The sequence below is a fragment of the Orcinus orca genome, chromosome 12, assembly GCF_937001465.1.
Source record: "Orcinus orca chromosome 12, mOrcOrc1.1, whole genome shotgun sequence".
NCBI classification, from domain to species: Eukaryota; Metazoa; Chordata; class Mammalia; order Artiodactyla; family Delphinidae; genus Orcinus; species Orcinus orca.
Genome location: NC_064570.1, coordinates 13,238,297 through 13,265,801, shown reverse-complemented (window position 1 = coordinate 13,265,801; position 27,505 = coordinate 13,238,297). Strand labels below are relative to the sequence as shown.

The following is a 27,505-nucleotide window of genomic DNA, read 5'->3' as shown; positions in this document are numbered from 1 at the left end:
TTTAAACAAAAGGGAGAGTGACATTTTATTTTGTTGTCCATGAAATTGTTCAGGTAGCTGCATTTTTACCTTAAACTCTGATGCTAGGCTACTTTGAATTAAAAACCCACAAATAGAAATTAAGTGTTTATCAAAGTACTCCATAAATGCTTGCCAACTAGTTCTTTGTAATCACCTGTCAAGTGACTGTGCTGGAAATATTAAAAGCTGGTATGCATGTGGTGTGTGTTCAGGGATATATATAATTCCACACAGTGCAAGACTTTAAAAAACTGATGAATATAATGTTCAAAAAGAAAGAAAAAAATGAACTTTTGGGGCTATCCAGTATGATAATTTTTTTTTTTGGATAATTTGATGTCATGTATGTGAAAATGCATTAGGAATTATGACATTTTTATGCTAATGTGAAACAGCAGTACTGCTACTATTCTAAGCAACGGTGTGTATATTACAGTATCTTAGAGGCTTTTTGAACATTTTTCCAGGGACTTGTTTCAATATAAAGAAAAAGTAGTAATAGAAAGAATAAGGAAAATTATTTCTGGATGCTTTTAAAATTAGGATAGATCTCAAGAAAGATTAAGTCAGGATCTACATGAATAGTATAAAAATAAAAAGGCTTTAGGACAATTGGTGCCTTATAATAAAGGAGAATTATGCTTGTAAGCATATGAGCCTAAGTATTTGTTGCTTTCTGCATCTGTTCCTGCACATAAAATTCTTATTTTCTGAAGGAATTCCAGTGACCTTGGCCATAACACTAATCAGTCTTTTATTTCATTGCTACTCATTAGAGATTAAACTATTTCACATTAAGCTTGGTACCTTTTTTTGTTTAAAGAAAAGTAAATTTCCTCTTTATAGCTTACATCTTGAAGTTACTCACTATAAATTTATATAAATCAGGCATAATGACAATTTAATAAGAACTTCAATCCTATTCATCCCATGAGAATACTACTGTGACGTCCTTCAGAGAGCTTTGTGATTGCTCAGTCCTACGCCTAAGCCCTATAAAATGATGGGCTTTGAAATGCTGGTCAGGGTAGAGTGAAAAGCAGTTGCTGGCAATAGTAGCCAACCCTCAGCCAGCACCAAGTTCTGGTTCAGCTCTAAGGGCAAGAGCACCTGGTGGAGACTTTGTCGGCCTCAAGGGGCTTCAGCACCTGAGACAGCTCTAATATTCTCCTTGGAACAGAAAGCTCCCTAGGAAAACTACTGAACAAGGTAAGTGAAAACTTTACCTTTCTTCTTTTTTTTCTCCCCCTGCCTCTGGAACTTTTCTCAGGATCTATTGAGTTTTTCTTTCTCTTGAAAAAGAATTTTACAGTGTTCCTCCTTTACAACAACAAAAATACAGGTTTGTAAGTCACCTGGTAAGTATAGAAATGCCTCAACTTCCCACATATGAATGGGTTTTCTGAATTCTTTAGTTGGAAAATGCTTTACCTTGCTTTTTCTTTTACTCAGTGCCCTTTAAAAATAATGTGTTAAAGTAGGGTTTTGGTTTTTTTTTTTGGCTTGTATATAAATTTTTGACTGAAGGTTCAGTGGATACATTTGTTTTGGAAGTTTCAACTTGTTTTTTAGTGCTGTTCTTTCTATTTCATATGTGAGTTATGTGAACTTAAAAAGCATTTATTTTCCTCTTTAAATTTAAATGCTGTGAGTTTTACAGACAGCACAAGAAACAGACATCAAACTCCTAAATTTCTATTTAGAAGCTATTTAGAAATGAAATGTGTAAGTGTATTAGATGTAAAAATATACAGGCTTTGTATTTAATATATTTTTCCTTTTATGGCAAAAATTATTTCAGTGGTAATATGTGGTTCAATGATTTTTTTGTATTAATTTTCACTACTAATTGAGTTAGTTTGTTCAAAACCAAACTCTTTATGGAGATTAAGCTCCATGTTAATTGTAACATCTACAATTAAAAGAGGAAAAAATGTATATACAAAATAATTTTATAAGGATATGTATATACATATATACATACATTATTAAATAGATGACACTCCAGTTTTATATTAATTAGATACTAAAAACTTAGAGTAAAAGAAGAAACTTTAGTTTCTTGAAGTTGTTTCCTTAGTTAGAAAAAATACTAGACATGGATGTTACGACTCTGTTATAAGGAAATTGTCCCTATAGTTACTTCCAGTACTGTAAGAGTATTGCATTCAATATATGCTTGTGCCTAGTGAGAGACAGGCAGCAGTTGGAAAAGATCCTAATTTTTATTCAAACACCATTCACACACACAAAAACCTTTTTGATTTAAAAAGTAATCATATTGCAGTTTAACTCTTTCTGTATGATGAAAATTACTTTTTTTAAACTCTGCAAGAGCCTTAAGACATTACTGCTAGACACTCAGAATGACCTTACTGGAACATCTGTGGTTGGACAAGCCGATGTGCTTCTCTCCCCTTTGAGGTGCAGAGAGATGGAAGCGAGAAGCAAACCCCAGCTACTCCTGGTCCTGATATTTTTCAGCGTGCTTTTCTCGCAGACCCTGGCATGGCCTCTTTTTGGAGCACCTTCTGCTCTAAGGTAGGTTCTCTTTCAATTCAGACAGTTGAACATTCCTTCTCCATGGAAATAGGAATTTCCTATATGTTATTTTGGACAGCTCAATTTAAAACATTAGGTATTAGTTATTTAAATCTGTTGGTTGACATGTTAAGCAAGTTTTTTTCAACTTCAGGTCCACATGATTATTCTGAGTCTTGGAATTCACTCTCAGGGCCAGAGAGACAGTGTCAATGACTAGTTTTATGGGTAGGGTGGATCACATTTCCAAGCAAGGCAGAAGGAAGGTTTGATTTTCCTTTCATTCGAAACCAGTTTTAGATGAGTAATGAACTATTCTCCATTGTCATCTCTGTTCAGTTCAGTTTCTGTTGGAAAAATAGGTGTCTAGTTGCCTACCTCATTTTAGTTCATTTTTTTTATCATAATGTAATTTTATTTCATGTTCATAGAGAATGACAATCTTTTATGGGATTATGTACTTTATATGTTCCCTTCCCATTATCATCAAGAATAAGCAATTGGTGATTAAGAGGACTGATTTGGAAAAATGAACTGATCCCAGGAAGTAAAGAAATCTGGATTTACTCCTTCATACTTTTATTAAAGTGAAAATTTGCAGCATAATTATACTTTCTATTAGTTCATCAACTAATTCAAAATTGGGTTTAGTTCATTTTTAAGATCAGTCGGCAAATAATCATAAGATGAGTAGTTGATTAGTGGAATATGCATAAAATCATGTTGGACAGATTAGGCAGAATCAATTTGTCAATATTAAGAATTGTGGGGTAATTGATCTACTGAGACATCCTCCCCCAATGAATGAATTTTAAGGGACTTGGTTTTTTATCGTAATTCCTTAGTTTTACTGCTCTCTATGTTGCGTTTCATATTTCAAGTTCATACAGTATAATAACTCACCTTTAAAGCTTTATCTGAAATAAATTTATGCTAAGGAAGGAGACAGTAAATGGAAACTACATTAGTTTCCTTCCAGTTTACAGAGACTACTATATCTAAGCACAAATAATCACTTCTTTGCTTATTTTCTTATTCCTAATTCTTTGTTCAAGGTAGGCTTATGCTCGATAGAATAAATAATCTCTTAGCTGTTAGTGGTTCTCTGTGAAGTCTGTTTAAAGCCAGATCATACATTGCTTTGATAATTAAATAGAATGAGTCTATCTGAATGGTTATATCACAAGAGATGAATAATCTCAAGAATGCTGAAGTTTGCATTGATTGCTAGGCTTCATACTCAAAGAGGGCTACTTGTTACTGTCTACCAGCTACTGCCTCACCAAAAAATACACAAGTGCCCGGCAGGCGACACACTCCTTAGAAGTTTACCCCAACAGTGAAAATATGCACACACATAATTTTAACAGTGTGCTGGTCCTCAAAATGTGCATGAATTCACAAGTATAATCATATTCCATGTTTAGGCATGTCTATGCTTAGTCTCCCAGTAAAGCATCGTATATCCCTTATTAAAATTGTGTTACTATGTAAGAATTGAAACAAAAAAGCTCGACAAAATTCATTGAATTTGAGTAACTATTCAGAGATGGAGAAAGTCTTCGGACTTGGTCAATACATAGAAATACATCACACCAAGGTGAATCTTTGAAACAAAGTTTAGGGACTTAGAGAAGGAAAAATAGTACTCAGCTCTTGAGAGATGTTGAGACAAGTAATACTGACCATCAACAAATACATGAATTGCTCCCAATTTTCATATTGAATATAAAAAATTTTCCAAAGTTTCTATTTTGCATAAAATCTTTCTACCTGTGAACTTTGCAAAGTGAAGCTATTGCCAAGGAAGTGTACTTTGCTTCATGCTCTGAAAGACTGAACTAAGTAGCTCTTCTGGTACATAAAGCCTGTCAAAGTTGTATGGCATGTATTTTATGGGGTAAACAGAAATTCCACTATTTATACTCTCGTAAACCATAGAAGCCATTAAATCAATTATGCTATCCATATATTGTGAATGGGTGATATATCCTAAGATTTTGAATAACTCATTTCAAATGTTTGTAAAACCATAAGCACTAGCTTCTGAGAAATGAATGTATTATACTTTACAGTATTTTTTCCTAACAGGATGGGTGACAGAATACCTTTTGAAGGAGCAAATGAACCTGATCAAATTTCATTAAAAGCAGACACTGACGTTTTACAAAATGCATTAGCTGAAAATGACACACCTTATTATGATGTATCCAGGTGAGTTCATTTTTATTGTTTTATTTTAGAAAATGCTTTTTTGAAATCTAAACATTTTGTTTTTGTGTCACCATGAAGCTACTCTCACAGCATAGCGCTACGAGTTTCCATGTGTCATGGCTTCATTCAGCCTGATTTGTTGAAGCTCTTGCTGCTGTACGTGATTTTCATGCAGAGAGGTTGTAACAGGCCAGGCTGAGCAACTCATCCACTTATATTCTGTTGCATAAATTTTTAGCATCAGAAGGTGTGCCAATTCTTGTAAAACTATAGCATTTATAGCATTCAAGAGTTTCACCTCTATGTAAAGAAAAGGTGTCTAATAATAAAAGCTATGCATTTCACGGAACCATTTGTCCAGAGCAGCATTCCAGTGTAGACAGGGTAACTCTATAGAAAAGACAAAGCAAAAACTATTTCTCATTTGGATGGAAAATTTGGTTGATATGCTCTGTGATCCCTTCTATCTTAAGAGATTTTGTTTCCAAATATTTTGGCAGAAGAAATAGCAAAAGGCATAAGAGGATTTTTTGCTAAAATCAGGAGAATTTCCCTTTGCATATAGCTTTATTCAGAATAGAAGAAATAAAGCACCATAAATAAATAGAAACTAAATATATTTTCCCACCAGTATTTCTTAGGAGAGAATTAGTTTTATAGGTTCTACCAGAGAATATTATTTTAATATTGAGATATGCTTCTAAAAAAGCTAATTTCTTTAATTTTTCAAACTGTAGGGCTGGAAATATAGAAAAGTCATTAGAATAAGTCAATAGATTATATTGTTTATTGGGTTGTTAGAAAACCTCCTTTTGGATTTAAGTTTACATGAGGAGCTCTCAAATAAGTTGATGTTTCTTTTGTATCTAATGAGCCAAAATGATATTTTAGCAAACTATTTACAAAATAATGACTATTCTTTCTTCCTTGTTGCAGAAATGTCAGACATGCTGATGGAGTTTTCACCAGTGACTATAGTAGACTCTTAAGTCAACTTTCTGCCAAAAAGTACCTTGAGTCCCTTATTGGAAAACGAATTAGGTAAAGAGAGTTTCTTATTTTTTAAAAACATGTTATGATTATTAAATTTAACAATGATATTTTCACTGTAAACCACTAATTTTCTTTATTTGAAATGGATAACTCTTGATAATGTTTAATTTAGTTATCAAATAATTTATATTCTTCAATAAAATGTACCAGGCCCATGGATTAAGAAAAGAAGTTTTCCTAGTAATATCATACTCATTGGCTCCAGACACACTTGTTTTTCTTAAATAATAATCATTTAGAAATCTGCAAACAAACTGAACTAGACACAGTAAAAAATAAATAAGACATAGTACAAACTGAAGCAAATTTTAAGGTTAACCTTAGTGTTTGTGTTTTACTTCCTGCTCAAAGCAAACATTGGAAGATTCTGTCTTTAAATGGCCAATAACTGAATATGTAGAAGATACTACTCAGAGTGGCATAGCTTCATAAAGAAATATTTATTTTTTAAAGAACTTTTCCTTCCAATGGCAGAACACAACTTCAAGTAGTCCCCACTTTTTTTTTTTTGATAAATTATTTGCTCAGTTAGGACAGAATGTGTCTAAAGGCACTCCCAGTAAAGGCCAACGTATGTTGGATTATTCCTTGCTCCCCTATCCTTAGGCTTAGAGGCATTTTTCTTTCAGTCTTTTTGTGATAGAAAATGAGTTGGGTGTTGGAATTCATTTTTATCTGACTCCAAGAAATTCAGACCTTTGGTACCTTTATCATTTCTTGTTAAAATTATTTGGTCTCCTTATTCTCTCGTTTCTTAGCAATAGCATCTCAGAAGACCAGGGACCAATCAAACGCCACTCAGATGCAGTCTTCACTGACAACTATACCCGCCTTCGAAAACAAATGGCTGTAAAGAAATACTTGAACTCAATTCTAAATGGAAAGCGGAGGTAAAGAAACAGAGAGCTTGCTAAAATGAGAAATTGTAAACGACTTTCAAAATAGAAGCTGCATATGGAGATGTCTCTCTCTCTCTAGCTCTGAAGCAGTAGTTCTCAACCTTGGCTAACATTAGACTACCCTGGAGAATTTAAAAAATACTGATGTCTGAGCCTAACCCAAGACCAAGTGCCAGGAAACTAGTGGTTCTAGGGATGCGGTTCTAGACCCTGGTATTTTTTAAGAGTTCTCCAGTTGTTTCTGCCGTGCTTCCAGGGTTAAAAAGGATGACTGTAGAGATATCTAGTCTGAGTCTGGGAACAGGTTTTATCAAAAGTGCTGATTTTTAAAACATGTAAAGGGCAGTCAACTAGCAATTTGGTACCACATGGAATTCCCTTTACCTGCATATATAATATCTGCATTTTACCGAATTAAACCATGAATTATTTTGTCTTCTCAGATTCAGTAAAACCTATGTCTCTCCGTGGTGTGTAAATATCGGAGCACAATATATAGGACATGTGGTACTCTCTCTTTTTATTCCAATTATTTTTGTTTAGATGGTGAGTATGAAGGACAATTCTGTTCGGGTGAAATCAGGCCAAATGACTCTTTGCCCACCAGATTATAATTCTGTAAGAAAGCTTTTAGACACTTGAAGATTGAAGAACCATTCATAGGTAATGACTCACCTGAAGGAGAATTGTTTAGCTCTTAGTGCACTTTACAGAGAACCTCGAACAACCTGGGTCACACATCACCTCTCCTTTAGAAGCTTTCTCATCCAAGAGCCTTAACATGCACGATTCTCTCTTTCTGGTCTGCAGCAGTGAGGGAGAATCTCCTAACTTTCTCGAAGTGATAGAAAAATGATGACAAGTTCTTTGGAGCAAAGCTGCTGACAGCTTCCCAGTGGTGAGTATCACTGTGCGTTATTATATTCTAGTAGCAATCATCTAACTATTTAAGTAGGTAAGAGTCACTTGGTGAAAAACATCTTAGAGTTCCCTCAGTGAGACCTCATCTAAGAAGGACGCTTCTCTCTGAAGTGGACCCCAGCTTAGTAAACAGCTTGAAACGATTCATGCATTGTTCTGATAGCATGAGAGAGAAATCTCACAATGAGTAAACAGTTTGGTATCTCCTAGCTTCCACAGACTCATTCCTATCCTTCTGATGAGATATGAAAAAAGGAGACTGACTCACACTAATGAGAAAAACTGGCTTTCTCTTTGATAGTCAAGCCATGCTGCTTCTATTAATTTAAGGTCTAGTCCCGTGATTGACTATTAGCGTCTCATTTAATTTAAGAATAAGGAAATACCATAAAATTACAGCGTGGTTCATTATTGTGAAAATACCAAGACAGTCTGGGTCTCACTGTGTTTCTTGAAACATAGTAAACCTCATGCAGCGAAAGTCAAATTTAGCTTATTTTACCTATGAAGTGAGTGTAGGTACAACGACTCTAATAATATTCGCTGTAAAATATTTTTTGAGTAGAGAAAACATGAATAGATTTTATCCTTTGTTAAGTGATAAGATTGTTATCAAAATTGTTTTTATGTGAACATGGATACAAGGCATGTTTCTTTCCTGAGTTATATTACTGTTTACATTAGCTCATAAAATATTTTTATAATGCTTGGTAAGCCTTTAAAGAAATTTTATAGCATCACTATATCAGGTTGTCAAAAATTTCTCTAAAGGACTCCAAATAAATGCTTTTGGTTTCGTGGATCCTATGGTTTCTGTAACACCTGCTCAACTCTGCTACTGTCACATGAGAGATAACCTGTGAGATACACGGTCAGGGGTGCTATATGTGCTTATTCCTCACCATGCACAGACATTTCAGAGAAACAAATTCCTCAAATGCTCAAAAAAGAAAGCGAATTACATATAGCTTCTCGAAAAAATGTTTATAAAAATAAGGTTTTTCCAATAAATTAAGAAATACAATAGGCGCTATAATATAAAGGAGGATTAATTACTCTGTCTTTTTATGAGTTTCCATCCTCCATTCTTTGCCTTTTTGAATGGGTGATATTGGACAGATTCTTTTTTTTTTTTTTTTTTGCTGTACGCGGGCCTCTCACTGTTGTGGCGTCCCCCGTTGCGGAGCACAGGCTTCGGACGCGCAGGCTTAGCGGCCATGGCTCACGGGCCCAGCCGCTCCGCGGCATGTGGGATCTTCCCAGACCGGGGCACGAACCCGTGTCCCCTGCATCGGCAGGCGGACTCCCAACCACCGCGCCACCAGGGAAGCCCCTGGACAGATTCTTTTAACAGGAAGTTTTATTGGTCAACCAGTTGTGAAAATTACAAATGGGTAATTATTTATGACTAATTAGAGAACCCCTTCACATTCTGGCTTCCTTTCCAACAATAAGTCCTTTGGAAGATTCCCTCTTGATATCCCCAAATGCTATCCCCTCTCAAAAGCTGCTGATGAGGGGCTAGGAGAAATATTGATCAAATGAGTGGATAAGTAAATGAAAGTAAGAGGCTGTAAATAAAAATGTTTTCATGCTTGAATCACCATTACTTTCTTTTTCAGAATTCTTGAAGGAAAACGATAAGCAAAGTAATTCTATTTTGAGTTCTACATAAGTAATTCAAGAAAACAACTTCAATATCAAAACCAAATAAAATATGCCGTGTTGTGAATGTTGTGATTTATTTTACTCTGATGTAATAACTGTGATGTTTACATTGTAAATATTATTTGTGAGTTCTAAAATTTGTCTTTAACTCATGAGAATCCTGTGATTTCATATGCTGTGTATCCTTTTAACAAAAATATATTTAATGATAAGTAAATACTAAGTTACTTCCAATTATATGAGGCTTTTTGGAAGGATAGTAATAGAGCAAAATTGATGTGTTTATTTATAGGACATACTTAACTATTCAAAAGAGTAGAGCAGATAATCAGCACATCTAAATTGGAATGTTGAGCAGTTAGGATGCTGTGTTAAACAAACTTCAGAGTGTCTAAGAGAATACCAAAAACAAAGAGACATTCTTCAAGAAAGATTTTCAGAAAATGTTGTAGGTTTCCGCATTCTTAGGCAGCATTCATTTTGAATGAGATTTTTACATCTCTCAATTTTGGATCTCTTATTGCCAAAAACTCTCTTCAGATCGAATGTTTCAGTTAAGGAGAATGGCCTCTACTTCTGACACCGGACTTTTCGTTTATGCTTGTGTTAAGTATGTGCAACACGTAAACTGAAAGGAACATTTGTTTTTCAGTGATAAATATTTTTTCCATAATCTCTCAAATAATGCTTAGGTCATATCAGCTTTCTTCAGTGAAAGCACTTTTGGAGAAACAACTATTTTTCCAAAATGATTGTAAGAAATTAAATATAGAAAATAAAGACCTTTGGTTATCATTGCATACACTTTCTATTGTTTTGATTCTTTTAAACGATGCAGCAGTACTTCATTTTAGCTCTAAGTTTCCAGGAACTAGATAGTTTTTGTGATGTTTGAGGTAAGATTATGTTTGATTTTGGGTGTGTCCTAAACTAACTGTGACTTAAATAAGAGAGAAATTTCTTTCTCATACAAGGCCAGAAGTAAAATGTCAAGGGTTGGTTTGATGGTTCTGCTCCATGAAGTCCTCAGTAATCTAAACCCCTTCCAGCTCACCCCTCATTTCCTAGGACAAGGTTCTTTTCTTCATGATCCAAAAATGCAGCTAGAGATCCAGCCATCATACCCACATTTCAGGCAGCAGGATGGAGGAAGGGGCATGGAAGAAAAGGGAGCAAAGAGTACATGCTGGTTCTCTCTTAACTGATATCTTACTTGAGTATAATAGAGTTCTATGGTCACAGTCATTTGCAAAAGAGGCTGGGAATTTTTTTTTCTGGATGGTCATGTGCTCAGCAAAAGACTGGGGTTCTATGAATATAAAACAAGGAAAGAAGAGATGCATGCAGGGATTTTTGAAAATCTCAGGCTATGCATCTTAAATTCTCACCAAAAAAGCTTAACGAAATGACAAGGAAAGTGGGGGTCAGGTAGACCGTAACTATTAATGACGAATCATCATCACAGGCAAAACTTTGCTTGGTTTCATTTGCTAGAATTAGAACAAATGACTGTATAAGGAGAGGCTAATCTAGAACTACTAGTAGTTATAAAACAGTTTACACAAGTTGAAGTGAATTGGACTATACCTTTTGTTCATATCTGATTCTGCAAATTATTAGATCTTTGTTAAATGACTTTTCTATGCAAATCACTGCAGTGAAAACAGAAAATGTCTAGATGTTATTTGCACACAAGGAGCTTATAAAGATCAAATGGGGGCATAATTGTAGTGCAATGTGAATGTGAATCTAAAGAGTTTTAATTTTATCTTATTAATGGCAATATTTTCAACTGATTTCCTGTTCTTTCAAGAAACATTTGTTGAATGACTATGATGTACTAGGTGGATATCTGAGAGATGAGTGTTCTGGGCATAGGCAAGAGCAGGTGCAAGTGAGGGAACAGTCCTGACACATCTGCACAACAAGAAAGGCAGTATGGCTGGAGCAGTATGAGCTGGAAGAGAGCTGAGGAGGAGATGAGGTCAAAGACGTTACCAAAGGTCGGAACTTGTGGGGCTTCACTGGCCCCCACAAGGACTTGATGAGTGAGATGAGGAGACATTGCAGAGTTTTGGATTTTCTGAAATGCTTTTTAACAGAATCATTTTGGCTGCTACACTGGGAATAGGGTGAAGGGGTTCTAGGGGTGGAAGTTGGGACACAAATGAGGAGGCTACTGCTATAAATCACATGAAAGATGATGCAACTACCAGGGCACCAGCAGTGCGGGTGGTGAGAAGTGGAGTCTGAATACATCTTGAAAGTAGAGTCAAGTATTTTGCTGATAAATGGAAGATAAGAAAGAGGAAAGTCCAGAATAATTCCAAGGTAAATGACCTGAGCAACTTGAAGGATGAGGTTTCTATTAAATGAGATGAAGAAGATTGTGGGTAAGGAGCTTCCTGGTGAAGATGAGGTCCATTTTGGACAGGTGAAAGCTGATGTTGTGTAGAGTTGAGGATATCCGTGAGGGTTCTGAGGAGATGCTGGGCTGGAGATAAACTACTGGGAGACTTCAGTATGCAGATGGGATTTAAAAGCACAAGACAGTAAGATCACCCAGGGACTGAATGAGGCTAGAGAAGAATCTCAACACCTGACCCCTGGGTGTATTCATTCACTCAGGCTCCCGTAACAAAGCACCACACATGGAGAGCCTTAAGCAATAGAAATGGATTATTTCACAATTCCAGAGGCTAGAAGTCTTGGACCAAGGTGTCAGCGGGGTTGGTTCCTTCTAAGCACTGTGAAGCAGAACTGGCTCCTCTTCCCTGGCTTCCCGTGGTTTGCCGGCAATTTCTGGCTTGTGGAAGCATTACCTCGATCTCAGTCTTGATCTTCACATGGTGTTCTCCCTTTGTGTTGTGTGTCTCCACATTTCCCCCCTTTTTTTTAATGAGGTCACCGGTCATATTGGATTAGAATCCTTCCTAATGACCTCATTTTAACTTGGCTACTTCTGTAGAAACCCTGTCTCCAAATAACATCACATTCTGAGGGACCGGGGATTAGGACTCCAACATATGGATTTTGGGCGACTCAAGTCAACCCATAACACTGAGGCATGCCAACATTAATAGGCTGAGGTGTTGAGGAAAAAATGAGGTAAAAAGGACTGAAAAGAGAAGCTAGTGAAATAGGAAAAAAGACAGGAAAGTGTGTAAATCTGGGAAACAAGTGAAGAAAGCCTTTCAAGGAAGAAGGCATCCTTAACAGATTTAAATGCTGCTGTTATGCGAAATAAGATTCGTTTATTGATTTCTTAAGCAAGTATTTATAAGGAATCTACTATGTGCCCAGTACTGTTCTCGGTCTGATAATATAAGAGTGAACAAAACAGACACAAATTCCTGCCCCCATGGAGCTTGCATTCTACTGAGTGAAACAAACTAAATAGATAAACCAAATGGGTAAGTAAAACACATATTATGTTAGAAAATGATTGTGATAGGAGAAAAATTAATGCAGGGAAAGAGGATACGAAGTGTTCAAAAAGAAGTTTAAACTTTTAGATGGGGTTCCCAGAGAAGGTCTCACAAAAAGGTGAATTTGAGACTAGCCCTGAGAGAAGTGAGGAAATCAGCTGTGAGTCTCTATGGGAAGATTATTCTAAATAGAGGGAACTCCAGATGCAAAAGCCCTGGGGTATATATGTCAATCTCAGTCTTCCAAATTATCCCTCCCCCTCCTTTACCCCCTGGTAACCATAAATTTATTTTCTACATCTGTAACTGAATTTTGGTTTTGTAGATAAGTTCATTTGTACTCTTTTTTTTTTTTGAGATTCCACATATAAGCAATATCATATGATATTTGTCTTTTTAGCACAGGGAACTCTACTCAAGACTGTAATGGCCTACATGGGAAAAGAATCTAAAAAAGAGTGGACATATGTATATGTATAACAGATTCACTTTGCTATATACCTGAAACCAACACAACATTGTAAATCAACTACACTCCAATTTCAAAAAAACAAAAAAAGCCCTGGGGTGGGGCAATCCTAACATTGTGAGGAGACCAGTTTGGCAGAAGTGGACAGAATGATTAAGAGAAGATGTAAGAGAGAAAGAGAGGTTATGAGGAGCCAGGCCAAATAAGACATTATAGGTCATAGCAAAACTCTGTTATTTTGAATGAGATGGGAAGCCATTAAAAGAATTGATTGTCACCAGTGACCTTCACAATAATCGTCCTGGTCCAGCGATGTGGGTGAAAGCCAGGTCAGTATGGGCCCAAGAGAATGGGGAGGGAGGGGTCTATACTGTGAATATCTACAACTCCTAGAGTTGTTTTCCTGCATAGAGGAGCAAAGAAAAGAGGAGGGAGCTGGTGGGGAAAAAAAGAGGTCAAATAATTTGTTTTTATGTGGAAGAAATATCAAGAGCATGTTTGCATGCTAAAGGGAAAGATCCAACAAAGGGAAATCTGGTGACGCTGTAGGTGAAGGGAGATTGTGCTTGAGAGACATCCTTGAGAAGAGAAATTGGATGATACACAGTAGACATTGACATTTGCATGGCACAAATACTCTTCACCAAAAGCAACAGGCACAGTGTTTGGGTCAAAGGCAGATGAATGAACAGATGAAGTGATAGAAGCTTATGGAATGCCTCTTTTGATTACGTCTTTTCTTTCAGAGAAATAGCTGAGAGTAAGAATAAGTGAGGAGATGTTGAAGATGTGAGAAAAGTATATATATATATATATATATATATATATATATATATATATGACAGAGTTTACCAGATGAGTGGGAAAATAAATGAAGTAGGAAAAATATTTTTCTAACCTGAAGAATTCGGTGATGAATGAGGTGATTTAGAAATAGGGGTCACTTAACTAAGTCCAAAATTATTTTTTATTATTTTGAAAGTTTAATGAAAGTTAAGGAGCTTTTCCAAAGAAACATGCACATATTATTTTTTTGTGCTTTCAGAGAATTCCCTGAATCTTACATGCCTGTGCATGGAATTTTAGAAGGTTCCTTCATTAGTCCTTAAGAAGCCTTACTCTAGTGGTCAAGTACTGAGTGCAGTCACTGCAAATGGGGAACCGGGGTAGAACCCACTAACGTCATCCAAAAGTGAGATGAAAAAGGATTCGGACTAGACTGAATGAGAAACGAAAGGAAATTGTAGAGATAGCTAACACATGTAGCAGGGACTTCTCTGGGGACTTCACACTGTTAAATCATATCAAGTCTAGGAGGCATGTATTATTCTTCAAACTGTTTTTCAGATGAGGGAGCTGAAGCACAGAGTAGATAACAGCCTCCTAGCCCTGGAAGCTCATGCGGGAATATTCCATGCAGTCCCCTGGTGGATCTTACTTAAGACCCCAGAAAGACTAAGTGACCTTCCAAAGGTAGCACAATTATTTAGCGGCAGAGCAGGAACTAAGACTCAGATGCTTTCTTCATCTTTCTCTCTTTCACACCCAGTACTGAAATTGGCAAGATTCAATGCATAGTGCATGGATTCCCTCGAAGCCTCCCCCCGTCTCAGTCCCATCTCTGTAGAGGCTGCTCCGCCCTCTTAGAGCATCTCAGAGGCCAGCCAGAAAAGAAGCCAGAGCGCTCACCTTGCCAGCCAGGCTTTTCCAGACACCGTACTCTGCCTCTCTTATCATGCTCCAGAAACGTGGAGGATACCCCACGCCTCTAAGTTTTAGCAGCGATGCTAGATTTGCAGCTTTTCAAATCTCATCCTTTCCATGGGGGTGGAGCGCTGTCTTGCTTTATGGTTCCATTCTGCCGGGGTCTCCTGCGTACTCAGATTTTCCTTATCTCTTGCCTTTCAGAAGTCTAGCCCTGAAACCCAGCCTCAGCTAGTTCTTGGGCTGTTCTTTGCTGAAACTTTCCCGGAACTGCCCTGCACTTTTCCTTACCTCATCTTGAACGTATGCGGTGATGTCTCAGATGGGCCTTGTCTGTGAACATTGCCTTTGCCCCTTTTCCCTTCTGCATCCCAGCTCTCTCTTTGGACCTTGATCTCTATCTGGAATTGGACAGAATTTGCTGCTGTTCACAAGGACTTCATTAGCTATTGCTGGTCCCATTCTGAGCAGCCTATGCTATTTTCTTCCCCCATGCCAGTCTCACTGCCCAGTTGTTCCCTCCCTCCAACTTGTTCTCTCTTTACTCCCTGCATGTTCTGTGCCATTGCACACTAATGCTTTCCTGTGTAGTTACGTGGAGCTGAAATCGCTGGGGGTTCTGGGGTTTGCTGTGTTTTGAAGGATAGCCCAGGATAGAAAATGCCTACCATTTGATAGATCAACCTATTGTTCCTGAAATGATACAAACGGCTTTTATAGCAATAATTTCTAAAATGACAATCTCTAAAGGAGTTGCCTCTTGATTTAAAAAGGACTTGTTTTAGTATATTACACAACGTTGGTTTCAGCACTTGGTCATTGCCCGGAGTCTTTTCTGCGGCTTTGATGCTGGTGACTGACTCGGGGAAAAGAGGAACTTTCATTTTTATCCTGGCTTACATTTTTAAAAAAAATTTATTTGTTTTATTTATTTTTGGCTGCATTGGATCTTCGTTGCTGCGCGCAGGCTTTCTCTAGTTGCGGCGAGAGTTGCGGCGAGCGGGGGCTACTCTTCATTGCAGGGCGTGAGCTTCTCATTGCAGTGGCTTCTCTTGTTGCAGAGCACGGGCTCTAGGTGCGCGGGCTTCAGTAGTCGTGGCTTGCAGGGTCAGCAGTTGTGGATCGCAGGCTCTAGAACGCAGGTTCGGTAGTTGTGGTGCACGGGCTTAGTTTCTCCACGGCATGTGGGTTCTTCCTGGACCAGGGATGGAACCTGTGTCCGCTGCCTTGGCAGGAGGATTCTTAACCGCTGTGCCACCAGGGAGGTCTCCTGGCTTACATTTATAAATTACTGTTGCTAATGCACATTTAGCAACACAATACATTTTTGCAATTGAATTACATTTTAAGGCACCTGCAGTACAAAGTTATTAGCAAATAACTTATTTTTGGTTTACTCTGTGGCGGAATATTTTTTGAAATATAACCTGACATGTTAATATCTCATATTCCAAAGATTAAATCTTCCACATCTTTGTGGTAGGAAACCTTTACAGATGTCCAAGTCTTGGGAACAACCTAAATGTCCACTGTCAGATGAGTGAATAAAGAAGATGCGTTACATATATACAAAGGATTACGCAGCCATAAAAAGGAACAAAATAGGTTCATTTGTACAGACGTGGATGGACCTAGAGTCTCTCATACAGAGTGAAGTAAATCAGAAAGAGAAAGACAAATACCATAAGATATCACTTACATGTGGAATCTAAAATATGACACAAATAAACTTATTGATGAAACAGAAATAGACTCACAGACATAGAGAACAGACCTGTGGTTGCCAAGGGGGAGGGGGGGGAGGGATGGACTGGGAGTTTGGGATTAGCAAATGCAAAGTATTATATATAGAATTGATAAACAAGACGGTCATACTGTATAGCACAGGGAAGTATGTTCAATATCCTGTGATAAACCATAATGGAAAAGAATATGAAAAAGAATATTATATTCAGAAAAAGAATATATATATATATATATATATATAAAACTGAATCACTTTGTGGTACAGTAGAAATTAATAAAATATTGTAAATCAACTATACCTCAATGAAATATTTTTTAACATCTTATCAGAGTATAGTTGCTTTACATTGTTGTGTTAGTTGCTGCTGTATAACAAAGTGCATCAGCTATACGTACACATATATCTCCATATCCCCTCCCTCTTGTATCTCCCTCGCACCCTCCCTGTCCCACCCCTCTAGGTGGTCACAAAGCACCGAGCTGATCTCCCTGTGCTATGCAGCTGCTTCCCACTAGCTATCTATTCTACATTTGGTAGTGTATATATGTCAATGTCACTGTCTCACTTCGTCTCAGCTTACCCTTCCCCCTCCCCGTGTCCTCAAGTCCATTCTCTACGTTTGCATCTTTATTCCTGTCCTACCCCTAGGTTCTTCAGAACCATTTTTTTTTAGATTCCATATATATGTGTTAGCATATGGTATTTGTTTTTCTCTTTCTGACTTACTTCACTCTGTATGACAGACTCTAGGTCCATCCACCTCACTACATATAACTCAATTTCGTTTCTTTTTATGGCGGAGTAATATAATAAAATTTTTTAAAAATAAAGATGTCCACGTCTTAATCCCTGAAACCTGTGAATATACTACCTTTCACGGTAGAAGAAACTTTACAGATGTGATTAATATTAGGAACTTAAAATAAGAAGATTATCCTGGATAATTCAAGTAGCCCAATGTAATCACAAGGGTTCTTTTTTTTTTTAACATCTTTATTGGAGTATAATTGCTTTACAGTGGTGTGTTAGTTTCTGCTTTGTAACAAAGTGAATCAGCTATTCATATATATATGTTCCCATAACTCTTCCCTCTTCCGTCTCCCTCCCTCCCACCCTCCCTATCCCACCGCTGTAGGTGGTCACAAACCACTGAGCTGATCTCCCTGTGCTATGCGGCTGCTTCCCACTAGCTATCTATTTTACGTTTGGTAGTGTATACATGTCCATGCCACTCTCTCACTTTGTCCCATCTTACCCTTCCCCCTCCCCATATCCTCAAGTCCATTCTCTAGTAGGTCTGTATCTTTATTCCTGTCTTACCCCTAGGTTCTTCATGACCTTTTTTTTTCTTAGATTCCATATATATGTGTTAGCATACGGTATTTGTGTTTCTCTTTCTGACTTACTTCACTCTGTATGACTTAAAAGCTTTTGCACAGCAAAGGAAACCATAAACAAGACCAAAAGACAACCCTCAGAATGGGAGAAAATATTTGCAAATGAAGCAACTGACAAAGGATTAATCTCCGAGATTTACAAGCAGCTCATGCAGCTCAATAACAAAAAAACAAACAACCCAATCCAAAAATGGGCAGAAGACCTAAATAGACATTTCTCCGAAGAAGATATACAGATTGCCAACAAACACATGAAAGAATGCTCAACATCATTAATCTTAGAGAAATGCAAATCAAAACTACAATGAGATATCACCTCACACCAGTCAGAATGGCCATCATCAAAAAATCTACAAACAATAAATGCTGGAGAGGGTGTGCAGAAAAGACAACCCTCTTGCACTGTTGGTGGGAATGTAAATTGATACAGCCACTATGGAGAACAGTATGGAGGTTCCTTAAAAAACTAAAAATCACAAGGGTTCTTAAATGATGGAAGAGGAAGGCTGCAGAGTCGGAGAAGATGTGACAATAAAGCAGGGCTTGGAGTGACGTCACTTCTTGGAGTGGATCAAGAGTCAGGGAATGCAGGCAGAATTTGAAGCTGGAAAAGCAAGGAAAGGATTCTCCCCTAGAGCTTCCAGAAGGAACAGACCCCACTGACAACTTGATACTAGCCTCGTAAGACCAGTTTTCAGACTTCTCACCTCCAGAACTGTAAAATAATAAACAACACAAGTTTTAAGCCACCAGGTTTGTAACTTATAGCGGCGATAGGAAATGAATCCAATTGTCCTTCTCTAGTTGCAATAGAACTTGAGTCGGGTATCCATTGCTTTAGGGAAGGTTAATACAGCAAACTACTGAAATCAAACATTTCTTTAGACTTTTAGGGTGATCTCAGGGAGAAAGGAGATGTTAAAACCTGAATTTGCTGAGTTAACCCTGAATTGACTAAGACAATTATGAACTAACTGAGATGATTTTTTTAAGTCTAATGTAATAGGTGCTTGAGATAAAAATTTATTTCAGTTATAAAAAATAAAGTCATATTCTTATACACCTAAGTTCAAAATGAGACTGAGATTAATGTCCCCTAAAATTATATTGGATATCATTCTTTAGAGAACTGAAATGAATATTTCATCTCTTCATTTGCCTTCAGTTGATACACACAAAATCTACCCACAAATGACACAATATTTCAAGAGTTTTTTAGGTTCAAGATGTTAAACTGAGCCTATGAACATGTCTCCCTTTGCTCCCCAAATACCATTCACTTAATAGGAAGAAATAGGAAGAGTAAAGAAATATTATTACATAGAGCAAAGATAAGAAAAAGAGAGCCATGGGTGGTCAGAGGTTGCAATACATTTTGGGGGAAGATGGGGAGGACTGAAGAGTGGATCCATGGAACAGTTAAAGGAACCTCAGAGGAACCAACGTGGAGAGTCTGCAGCAGATGATTTGTCCTATAGACCAGCTCAGATGTACTTGTATTTTGACAAATACAATGACTATCATTCCCATGTGGAAATTCCTTCTCTCAGAGAAGGCATCTCTCAGAGAGTTTATACACTTTAACAAACGCTAAAGCCCAAGAAAAAAAATCAGTCAAGAAATGGGGAATGCAAGAATTAAAGTTTAGGGACTTCCCTGGTAGCACAGTGGTTAAGAATCTGCCTGCCAATGCAGGGGACACTGGCTTGAGCCCTGGTCCGGGAAGATCCCACATGCCTCAGAGCACCTAAGCCTGTGTGCCACAACTACTGAGCCTGTGCTTTACAGCCCATGAGCCACAGTTGTTGACCCTGCGAGCCACAACTACTGAAGCCCGTGCACCTAGAGCCCGAGCTCCGCAACAAGAGAAGCCACTGCAATGAGAAGCCCGTGCACCACAATGAAGAGTAGCCCCTGCTTGCCACAACTAGAGAAAGCCCGTGCACAGCAACGAAGACCCAATGTGGCCAAAAATAAATAATAAATAAATAAATTTTAAAAAAAGAATTAAATTTTAAGAATCTACATAAACATGTTACTTGTTTAAAGGAATTCACTTGTATTAATTTGCTAGGCCTGCCATAACAAAATGCTATAGGCTACATGGTTTAAATTTAATATTTCACCATTCTGGAAGCTAGAAGTCCAAGACCAAGGTGTCGCCAGTGTGGTTCCTTCTGAGGTCTCTCTCCTTGGCTTGCAGATGGCTGTCTTCTCCCTGTGTCTTTACATGGTCTTCCCTCTGTGCATGCATATGTCTGTGTTCAAATTTCTTTATATAAGGATACCAGCCATATTGGATTAGGATACTCCCTAATGACCTCATTTTAACTTAATTACCTCTTTAAAGACCATATCTCCAAAGAGTCACATTCTATGGTACTGGGTGGGTAGGACTACCACATGTGAATTTTAGGAGAACATAATTCAGCCCATAGCACAACTAATGTCAAGTCAAAAGCAAGAGCAAGAAACACGGATGTGTGGAGTGCCTTTCTTATAATGTTGTTGATATTAGGAAAAAACAATCTTTAAATATTATAGAAATGTATTATTTTGTCAAAATATATCAGTACATAATAACAAACTATGCCTTTACTATTATGTTTTTGTTACAGAAAACCTCTGAAACTTGTTATTATGTTATTTTAGAAATAATAATTCATTATTATTTTAGAAATATGTAAATAAAGTATGTGAAAAATATGTAACAAATTACTTGGGAAATTCCTGAGAATTGCTACCAGTTCTGATTGATCTTTCCTGTACACCAAAGATTAATATTTGGAATTATTAATCAGGAATTTGGAAACACTACAACTGAGGGCAAGATTGTGGAAGGGCCTGAACAGAAGGACATGTATAGAAAGTTTATGCACAAGATTGCTGACTTCCCATGCCTGCTAGAGAATGCTGAAATACCTAGATGCCCTGAAGGATGAAAATCAGAGGGTTATTCTCTTAAAAATGGAAAAAAACTGGCTGGGGAAAACTAGGATGGCTAACGTGGGAGCTGAGGCCCCAGAATTAAGTCTTCTTCCATCTGGGCCACCTGAGTCACATCCAGTTCCCCGACTGCTCAGCCTGGAAAGAAACCTGCCTTCAAATAGCTTCATCCATGTACCATGCAGTGACTTGATTCAGACTTTCTGCTACTGCTTCTTTTGTTTTTCCTCCTGTATAGTTCTTTAATCATTTATCCAAACAGACCTCAAGTTAATGATGGTAGGTACTATTATAAATCCTGAATATGAGTGAACAACCAGATTTCTCCAGGCCTTTGAGGAAAACTTGAAGCAGGAAAGACCCAAGTTAAAAAACTGAATATGGATGAAAAAGAATGTCAGAGAAGAAAAGACAAAGTCTAAAAGACAATTAAGAAAATATTGCGCAGATAATACAATACCTGATGTAGGAACAGGGAAAAGAAAAACCTCTTAGACTTTAAAACTCCCTGAATTAAAATAAAATTTGAGAAGAGAGTTGTAGGTCAAAATCAAGCAAATTGCCTAAAATGTGAGAGATAAGTTTAGAAATAAAAAACGAGTCATAGATAATCAAAAGAAGAAGTCTTGCATCTAATAAACAGAAGTTTCAGAAAAAGAGAATGGAGAAAAGAGAGGGGAGAAAATAATCAAAGAAGTATAGAAAAGTCATTTTTTACCTTCCTTAGATTGTACTTCTCATGAGGTCTGACTACACACCTCTTTTATTTATCTGTGAATGCATGCTGTTTACTATATAAACTGTTACAGGATGTCTAACAGTATGATGAATTTTTCAGTTTAGGACTATATTCTTTTGTAATAGGCATCAAATTTTCCCTGATAATGATAATGAGTTCCTAATGTAGCAGATTAACTTCTAAGCATCTTAAGCATGTTTATATCACATGTATATATTACAACTTCCAGGTGTGATAAATTCCAAGTATTTAGTTTTCTAAAATCTCTGTAAGAATTAAAGTGAATCTATCCAGTCTAGTAAGAAAAGTTACATATCTTCTTTTATAAGTTTTTATGTAAAAAAAACTACATATTGCTATTAATATTACTATATACTGAAATTTCTGCTATAATATTAAAATAGTATAACAATTACTATTAATATTACTATATATTATTAGTACTATGTAGAATACGCTATAGCAATAATACTAACACATACATGCACATTCTGTTCCTGGGTTTCAGAAATATGCTACAGGATGTCTTAAAGATAGAGACTAAGAAGTCTATAATAATATCTGTGAATTCCTGAGAACACTTGGAGCTGCACATTTTAGTAGAACTAAATTTTTTTAAAAAGACACTCCAATTATTTATTTGCCTATTCTTGTTTGCTCCAAACTCAGATGGTACCCTCTCTGGTTAACTGATAGCAGCTGCAATTGTTTGAAAGGAGAGAGAGGGAAAGACACATTAAAAGCATCTGCCTTTTGACAATCCTCTGTTAACAGCTTTCTCTCCCTGACTATTAGAAAACATTTCCTGGGTCTTTCTCTTTTACCTTCTGTAATTGCAAGTCTCTTGTAAGGTGCATCTCCTTTCATACATTAACTTTTTTCATTTTCTCTCCACACAGTGGTGCCTTTTCTTTTTCTCCTCCCTGGAAATTCGCCCTGGTTTCATAATTTTGCTCCTTTTTCTTTTGCTCTTCTGTTCTCTATAGCCTTGAAGATTCATTTACTTGGGCATCTTGCTCTGCTGCTTGCCTTACCCACATGTTAACCTCATTTGTTCCTGTGACAGAATATCACATAGATCTCCTAAGATTTCTTTTTGTGTCTTAGGTTTTCTCTCCATTAGTCCTTACACACAGGTGACACTTGTTAAGAAAGATTTCCTACTTTACATTTTATTTATCTTTCCAGTTAAAAAACATAGAATTTTTGAGCTAGAATCTGCCACTGCATGTAAGGTTATAATTTACTCCTGGTGAAATAACTGTGCCATTATTCTTAGTTTTTACCTGGAAAGCATTTTGTTCTTACCATGACACTTTATACAGATGAAGAAACGTAGCCATATCTCTGTAGACTTGAGTAGAGATGAATGAGATAGAGGTTTGGAGCAGTGAGCATATTCTCAAAAAAGAGAATTTGTCACAGATGGGTAAGTCTGAAATTGTGTGCAGGTAGTGAAAATAAGACCAATGGAATAGGACTGAGAAAATTCCCATTTGAAGGTCTCAGCTCTTGTTAAGCAGCTGATTAGACGGGAGTTAGCCTGAAAATATACCTGCAAAGTAAAAGCAAAATGGTAAATAAAAGGTGATAGCCAAAGTTGGCTTCCATGATGGGGCTACCATAGTAACCGGATTTTAAAGCATTATGATGACACTACATAATGATTTTTAAAAATGAAACATAAGTGAGTATTTTATTTCCCAAACTGAATGTTATTTACTAAACTGTGGTATATAACTGTCAAGTTACTTATAAGTAGCAAACATGTTTGGAAACTGCATAACAATATGACTCATTTGTACTGAAATAATATTACATGGATCATGTTAATTCAGTGAATTATAGGTAAAAAGTTAAATTCGAGTTGTTGCCAAGGTCCGCACTTTCTTTTGGGAAGTAATGCACACATATCAATGATAAAAGATGTATTGGAACAAAAAGTAAAGCAGAAACATCATATTTGTTCTGTATCCCATGGCTCTCAGCGGGGTACTCATGGCACGGGCTAAATAGAAGAGACTTTTCTCAATGGATAACACCCAGGTGACCAACACCTTCCACACGTTAGCTTGAATAAACTAGGAAATTTGTGTCATCTCTCAACATGTGTTTGCAATAAGAAAAATTGCTGATTGATGCCATTCTCGAGTCCATGTTATGAGAAGGAAAACATGACTCTAAAGAGATGGGTGACAAGCAAATAACACGTCCAAGTGTTCCTGGTTTTCTGGCTGGGTAAGTGCTAGCCTGTGTATTCAGGTGGCTTTGGAGTGTAAAGATGAATGCTTTAGGGACCTCTCTTCTCTACAGCTTCTGATGTCACTATATATCCTCATTGGTACCCAGTAACTCATTCTTGGGTTTCACAATGAAGCATTGGTCGATGACTATGAGAAAGAAGTATAGGAATAGAACTGAGAGCCAGAGCTTGTTACAGAACCACAGTGAACTTCACACCAGAGCAACCTAAGTGCCCACACTGAATCTGAGAGTGCAAGTCATGGGCTGATGCAATGCTAGTGCCTACTTTATTATTGCCAGTATAAGGTTTTGAGTTACTACAAGAAAGAGCAGAGGCCAGCTTTCCTCACTGACTCAAGGGGTCCTGAGGACAACGTTCTCACTTCCTGGATTCCCCAAAATAATTTTAGCTTCAGGATATTGAAATGAATGCTTAGGAACTGTCGTGAAAGTCTACATCTGCAGGCAAGCTGAGAAGCAAGATGAACTTTTCCAGGAATCAAACACTGAGGGTATTAAAGTGGGAGAGTGTTTGCATAGGGCTCCTTCCCCAGGGCCATTCTGCAGCTCAGGAGCAGCCTGGCTCAGGGCTTGTATTTGGTCTCTCTTGGCCCGGTGACCTTTCTCTGGTCCATTTGCCAGAACAAGGCGGCACCTCTGCTCAGAAGGGGGTTGAATGGCCCCAAGAGCCTGCCTCATCTTTGGTCAACAATTTACTTCTGCTCCCTGGCCAAACTGCAAAGATCCTTTGCTTACTATTTTTACCCACAGACCAACAGAAACAGAAACAGCTCTTCCTGTTCCAGTTTAACTAAAACACAGGGAATATTGACTCTCAAAGTTTATTTTTTTCTGAAACATAGCTTCAAGAATCCACACAAATAGATCTCTATTCCATGCTTCAATTTCCCACATTTCTTTAGCTATTTCTCACTTATTATGCTCAAAGTGCTGGCAAGGAAATCAGAGAATAGGATTTTGGGAAAAGAAAATTATTAGTGCAAGTAGTTCATGTGTGAAATGTATAATTCAGTTCAGATAAAAAGGAATCCCATCTCAAATTCTAACTGTGATTCAGAGCACAGAAAATTGTTTGGGAATTTTGGATTATTCAACATGAGTTAATCCTGTTCTATCTTACTTTAATGAGATCATTTTAATTCATAACATATTACTAGAGCCAAAATTAAAATAAAGAAATGTTATTAGAAATATATGATATATAGGATATTAAAACTACTCTAAATATTTGCTATACTATAGTCAAGACCCAGTATTCTCATTAGCAGTATAGCGTACCAAAGTCCAACCAAATTCCAAATTCCCTATTCCAATAAAATAAAGTAGGAATTAGTTAACTTTATCTTATAAGTTTAGAACTGCATTTCTGCTGCTATTGCTACTGTAAAAAATTTTCTTTGTTGATCTTCTCAGACATTTAATGAGTCTTCAAAAACAAAACAAAACAACAAAATCATAAAACTCTTGGTCCAATAAGAGGGGAAATTAGAAAATTTAAAGGATTTGGGCAAATTGTGGTGATAACTGGAAGTTATTCTCAAAGCTGACTTCACAGCTCCGTTTATCTCTCAGACTTTTCCTTTTCACTCAGTTTTTGACCTTTGGAGACTTATCACTCTTTTTCAGCTCATTTATGTATTCAAAAGCTTTTTAAAAAATATTTTATCCAGTAATTTAATTTTCTTCTTTATTTCTTTCAGCAGGAGATTTAGTGAAATATGTAGTATAGTCATCTGTTAGAAATAGAGGCACGATTTAAGATTCTTGATCTCTTTAACTATAAACATCTTTATGCTTAGTAAATTCAGACAATATCTTATATGACTACACCATATTATCACCTTCCAAAAATTTAAACTCCAATATTCCATTCTTTTATTGAAAACTTCCTATCCTTTTATTTCTCCTCTTTTTCAACTGCATAGACACTTCCCTGTTTCCCTGCAGTTTATCTTTCCCATTTCATACCTTGCCTCCCCAACGTTAACCTATATCGAGTCAGTTGGACATTCTCTGAGCAATATGTTCATCCCCCTGAATTCCTTAGTTCGCCTACTCAACAGACCTCAGTCTCTGAGGGCTTGCTCTCCATCAGCTCTGCTTCCACACTCAGACTGATGGAGACGATTGGAGAACACACTGAGATTGTGCAAATGGAGTATTGCGGTTTCCAATCATTGGCTCAAATTGAGTTACTTCCAAACTCCTTTCACAGAGCCCTCAGTTTCTTATATACTTACCCACCCGTTATAAAGCCATCCATTTTACCTCTGCCCTTGTTTTTCTCAGCAGACAACTTTATCTTGTATTTTACAGGGAAACGTCAACTTCCAGCTCTTCTCATTGAACATACTTTAAAGCCACAATAATCATTCTCAACAGGAAAGGTGCTCTTCTTCCTGTTCATGATTAAATCTCCCTATCTGTGCTATTGATTGCTTTGACTTCCATTTCCTCAGAAGTGTTCCTGTGTCATGCCATTTGTCATTAACACACTCTTTCTACTCGATCTGACTCTATTTACCTGTTCCTTCAAGACTCTGCTCCCTTAAAGTATGCTTCTTTTTTTTTTTTTTTTTTCCCAGTACGCGGGCCTCTCACTGTTGTGGCCTCTCCCGTTGCGGAGCACAGGCTCCTGACGTGCAGGCTCAGCAGCCATGGCTCACGGGCCCAGCCGCTCCGCGGCATGTGGGATCCTCCCAGACCAGGGCACGAACCCGCGTCCCCTGCATCGGCAGGCGGACTCTCAACCACTGCACCACCAGGGAGGCCCTAAAGTATGCGTCTCGCTTCCACATCCCTCTCGTACATAACTACATGTCGTCTTCCTCTCCTCCTCCCCGCTCCCTCCGCTAGAGCAAAGCAATATCCTCATGTCTTCACTTTTCCACTCACTCTTCTACTCTGTTCAAGCTGGCTTTCTTCACAACCCCACACTGCTATGTCTTGTGGTAAGTTCACAGACCACCAACTAATTTTCAAAACCAATGGATGCTTTCCAGTCAATCCTCTTCGTATTTTGAAGATCGGCATTCTTCTCTCTTGGCTTCATCAGATCTTTCTCTCTCTGAAACCTTTTCCTTAGTTTCCTTTATCGGCTTCTATTTTACTACCCACACTCTAAGTTTTGGTATTCTTGAAGAGTTTCATCCTGTACATCTATTTTAATTGTATGTCCTCTCTCCGGTTTATGTCATCAACTCCCAAATTGTAAACTAGCATTTACGGAATCTGTGACTCCCCAATTTAATTCTTTGGTTAACACATTTCTGTAGAGCTTCTGATCCATATATTTAATGTCTTACTGGGCATTTCCACCTGTATATCCTGTATTCACTTCAAACCCAACGGCATAACCTAAGTACCCAGAAAAAAGAGGAAGAGTAGATAATTACAAATGAATCAAAATGTTGAATATTTGGGGTTGTAAGCTGAGTTAAACTCTGATGTCCTTGCCTTTTTAAGGTGAAATCATCCAATGTGACTCATGCCT

At 37.4% G+C, this 27,505-nt stretch overlaps 1 protein-coding gene across 3 annotated transcripts; it reads left to right on the top strand.

The window, feature by feature from the left end:
* The first annotated feature begins 1,018 nt into the window (after positions 1-1,018).
* On the top strand, positions 1,019-10,117 carry VIP (vasoactive intestinal peptide). Of its 3 annotated transcripts, none has more exons than XM_049695192.1 (7): positions 1,019-1,230; positions 2,446-2,562; positions 4,654-4,776; positions 5,713-5,817; positions 6,588-6,719; positions 7,542-7,626; positions 9,272-10,117. In XM_049695192.1, exons 2-6 carry the CDS (start codon positions 2,456-2,458, stop codon positions 7,582-7,584), a joined length of 510 nt encoding a protein of 169 aa, XP_049551149.1. In that variant the 5' UTR covers positions 1,019-1,230; positions 2,446-2,455; the 3' UTR covers positions 7,585-7,626; positions 9,272-10,117. The 3 variants fall into 3 exon arrangements, with proteins under 3 accessions (XP_049551149.1, XP_033259848.1, XP_033259840.1); XM_033403957.2 differs by having other exon boundaries at positions 1,020-1,230; positions 2,452-2,562; positions 7,539-7,626; XM_033403949.2 differs by having other exon boundaries at positions 1,020-1,230; positions 7,539-7,626.
* Positions 10,118-27,505: the final 17,388 nt, after the last annotated feature.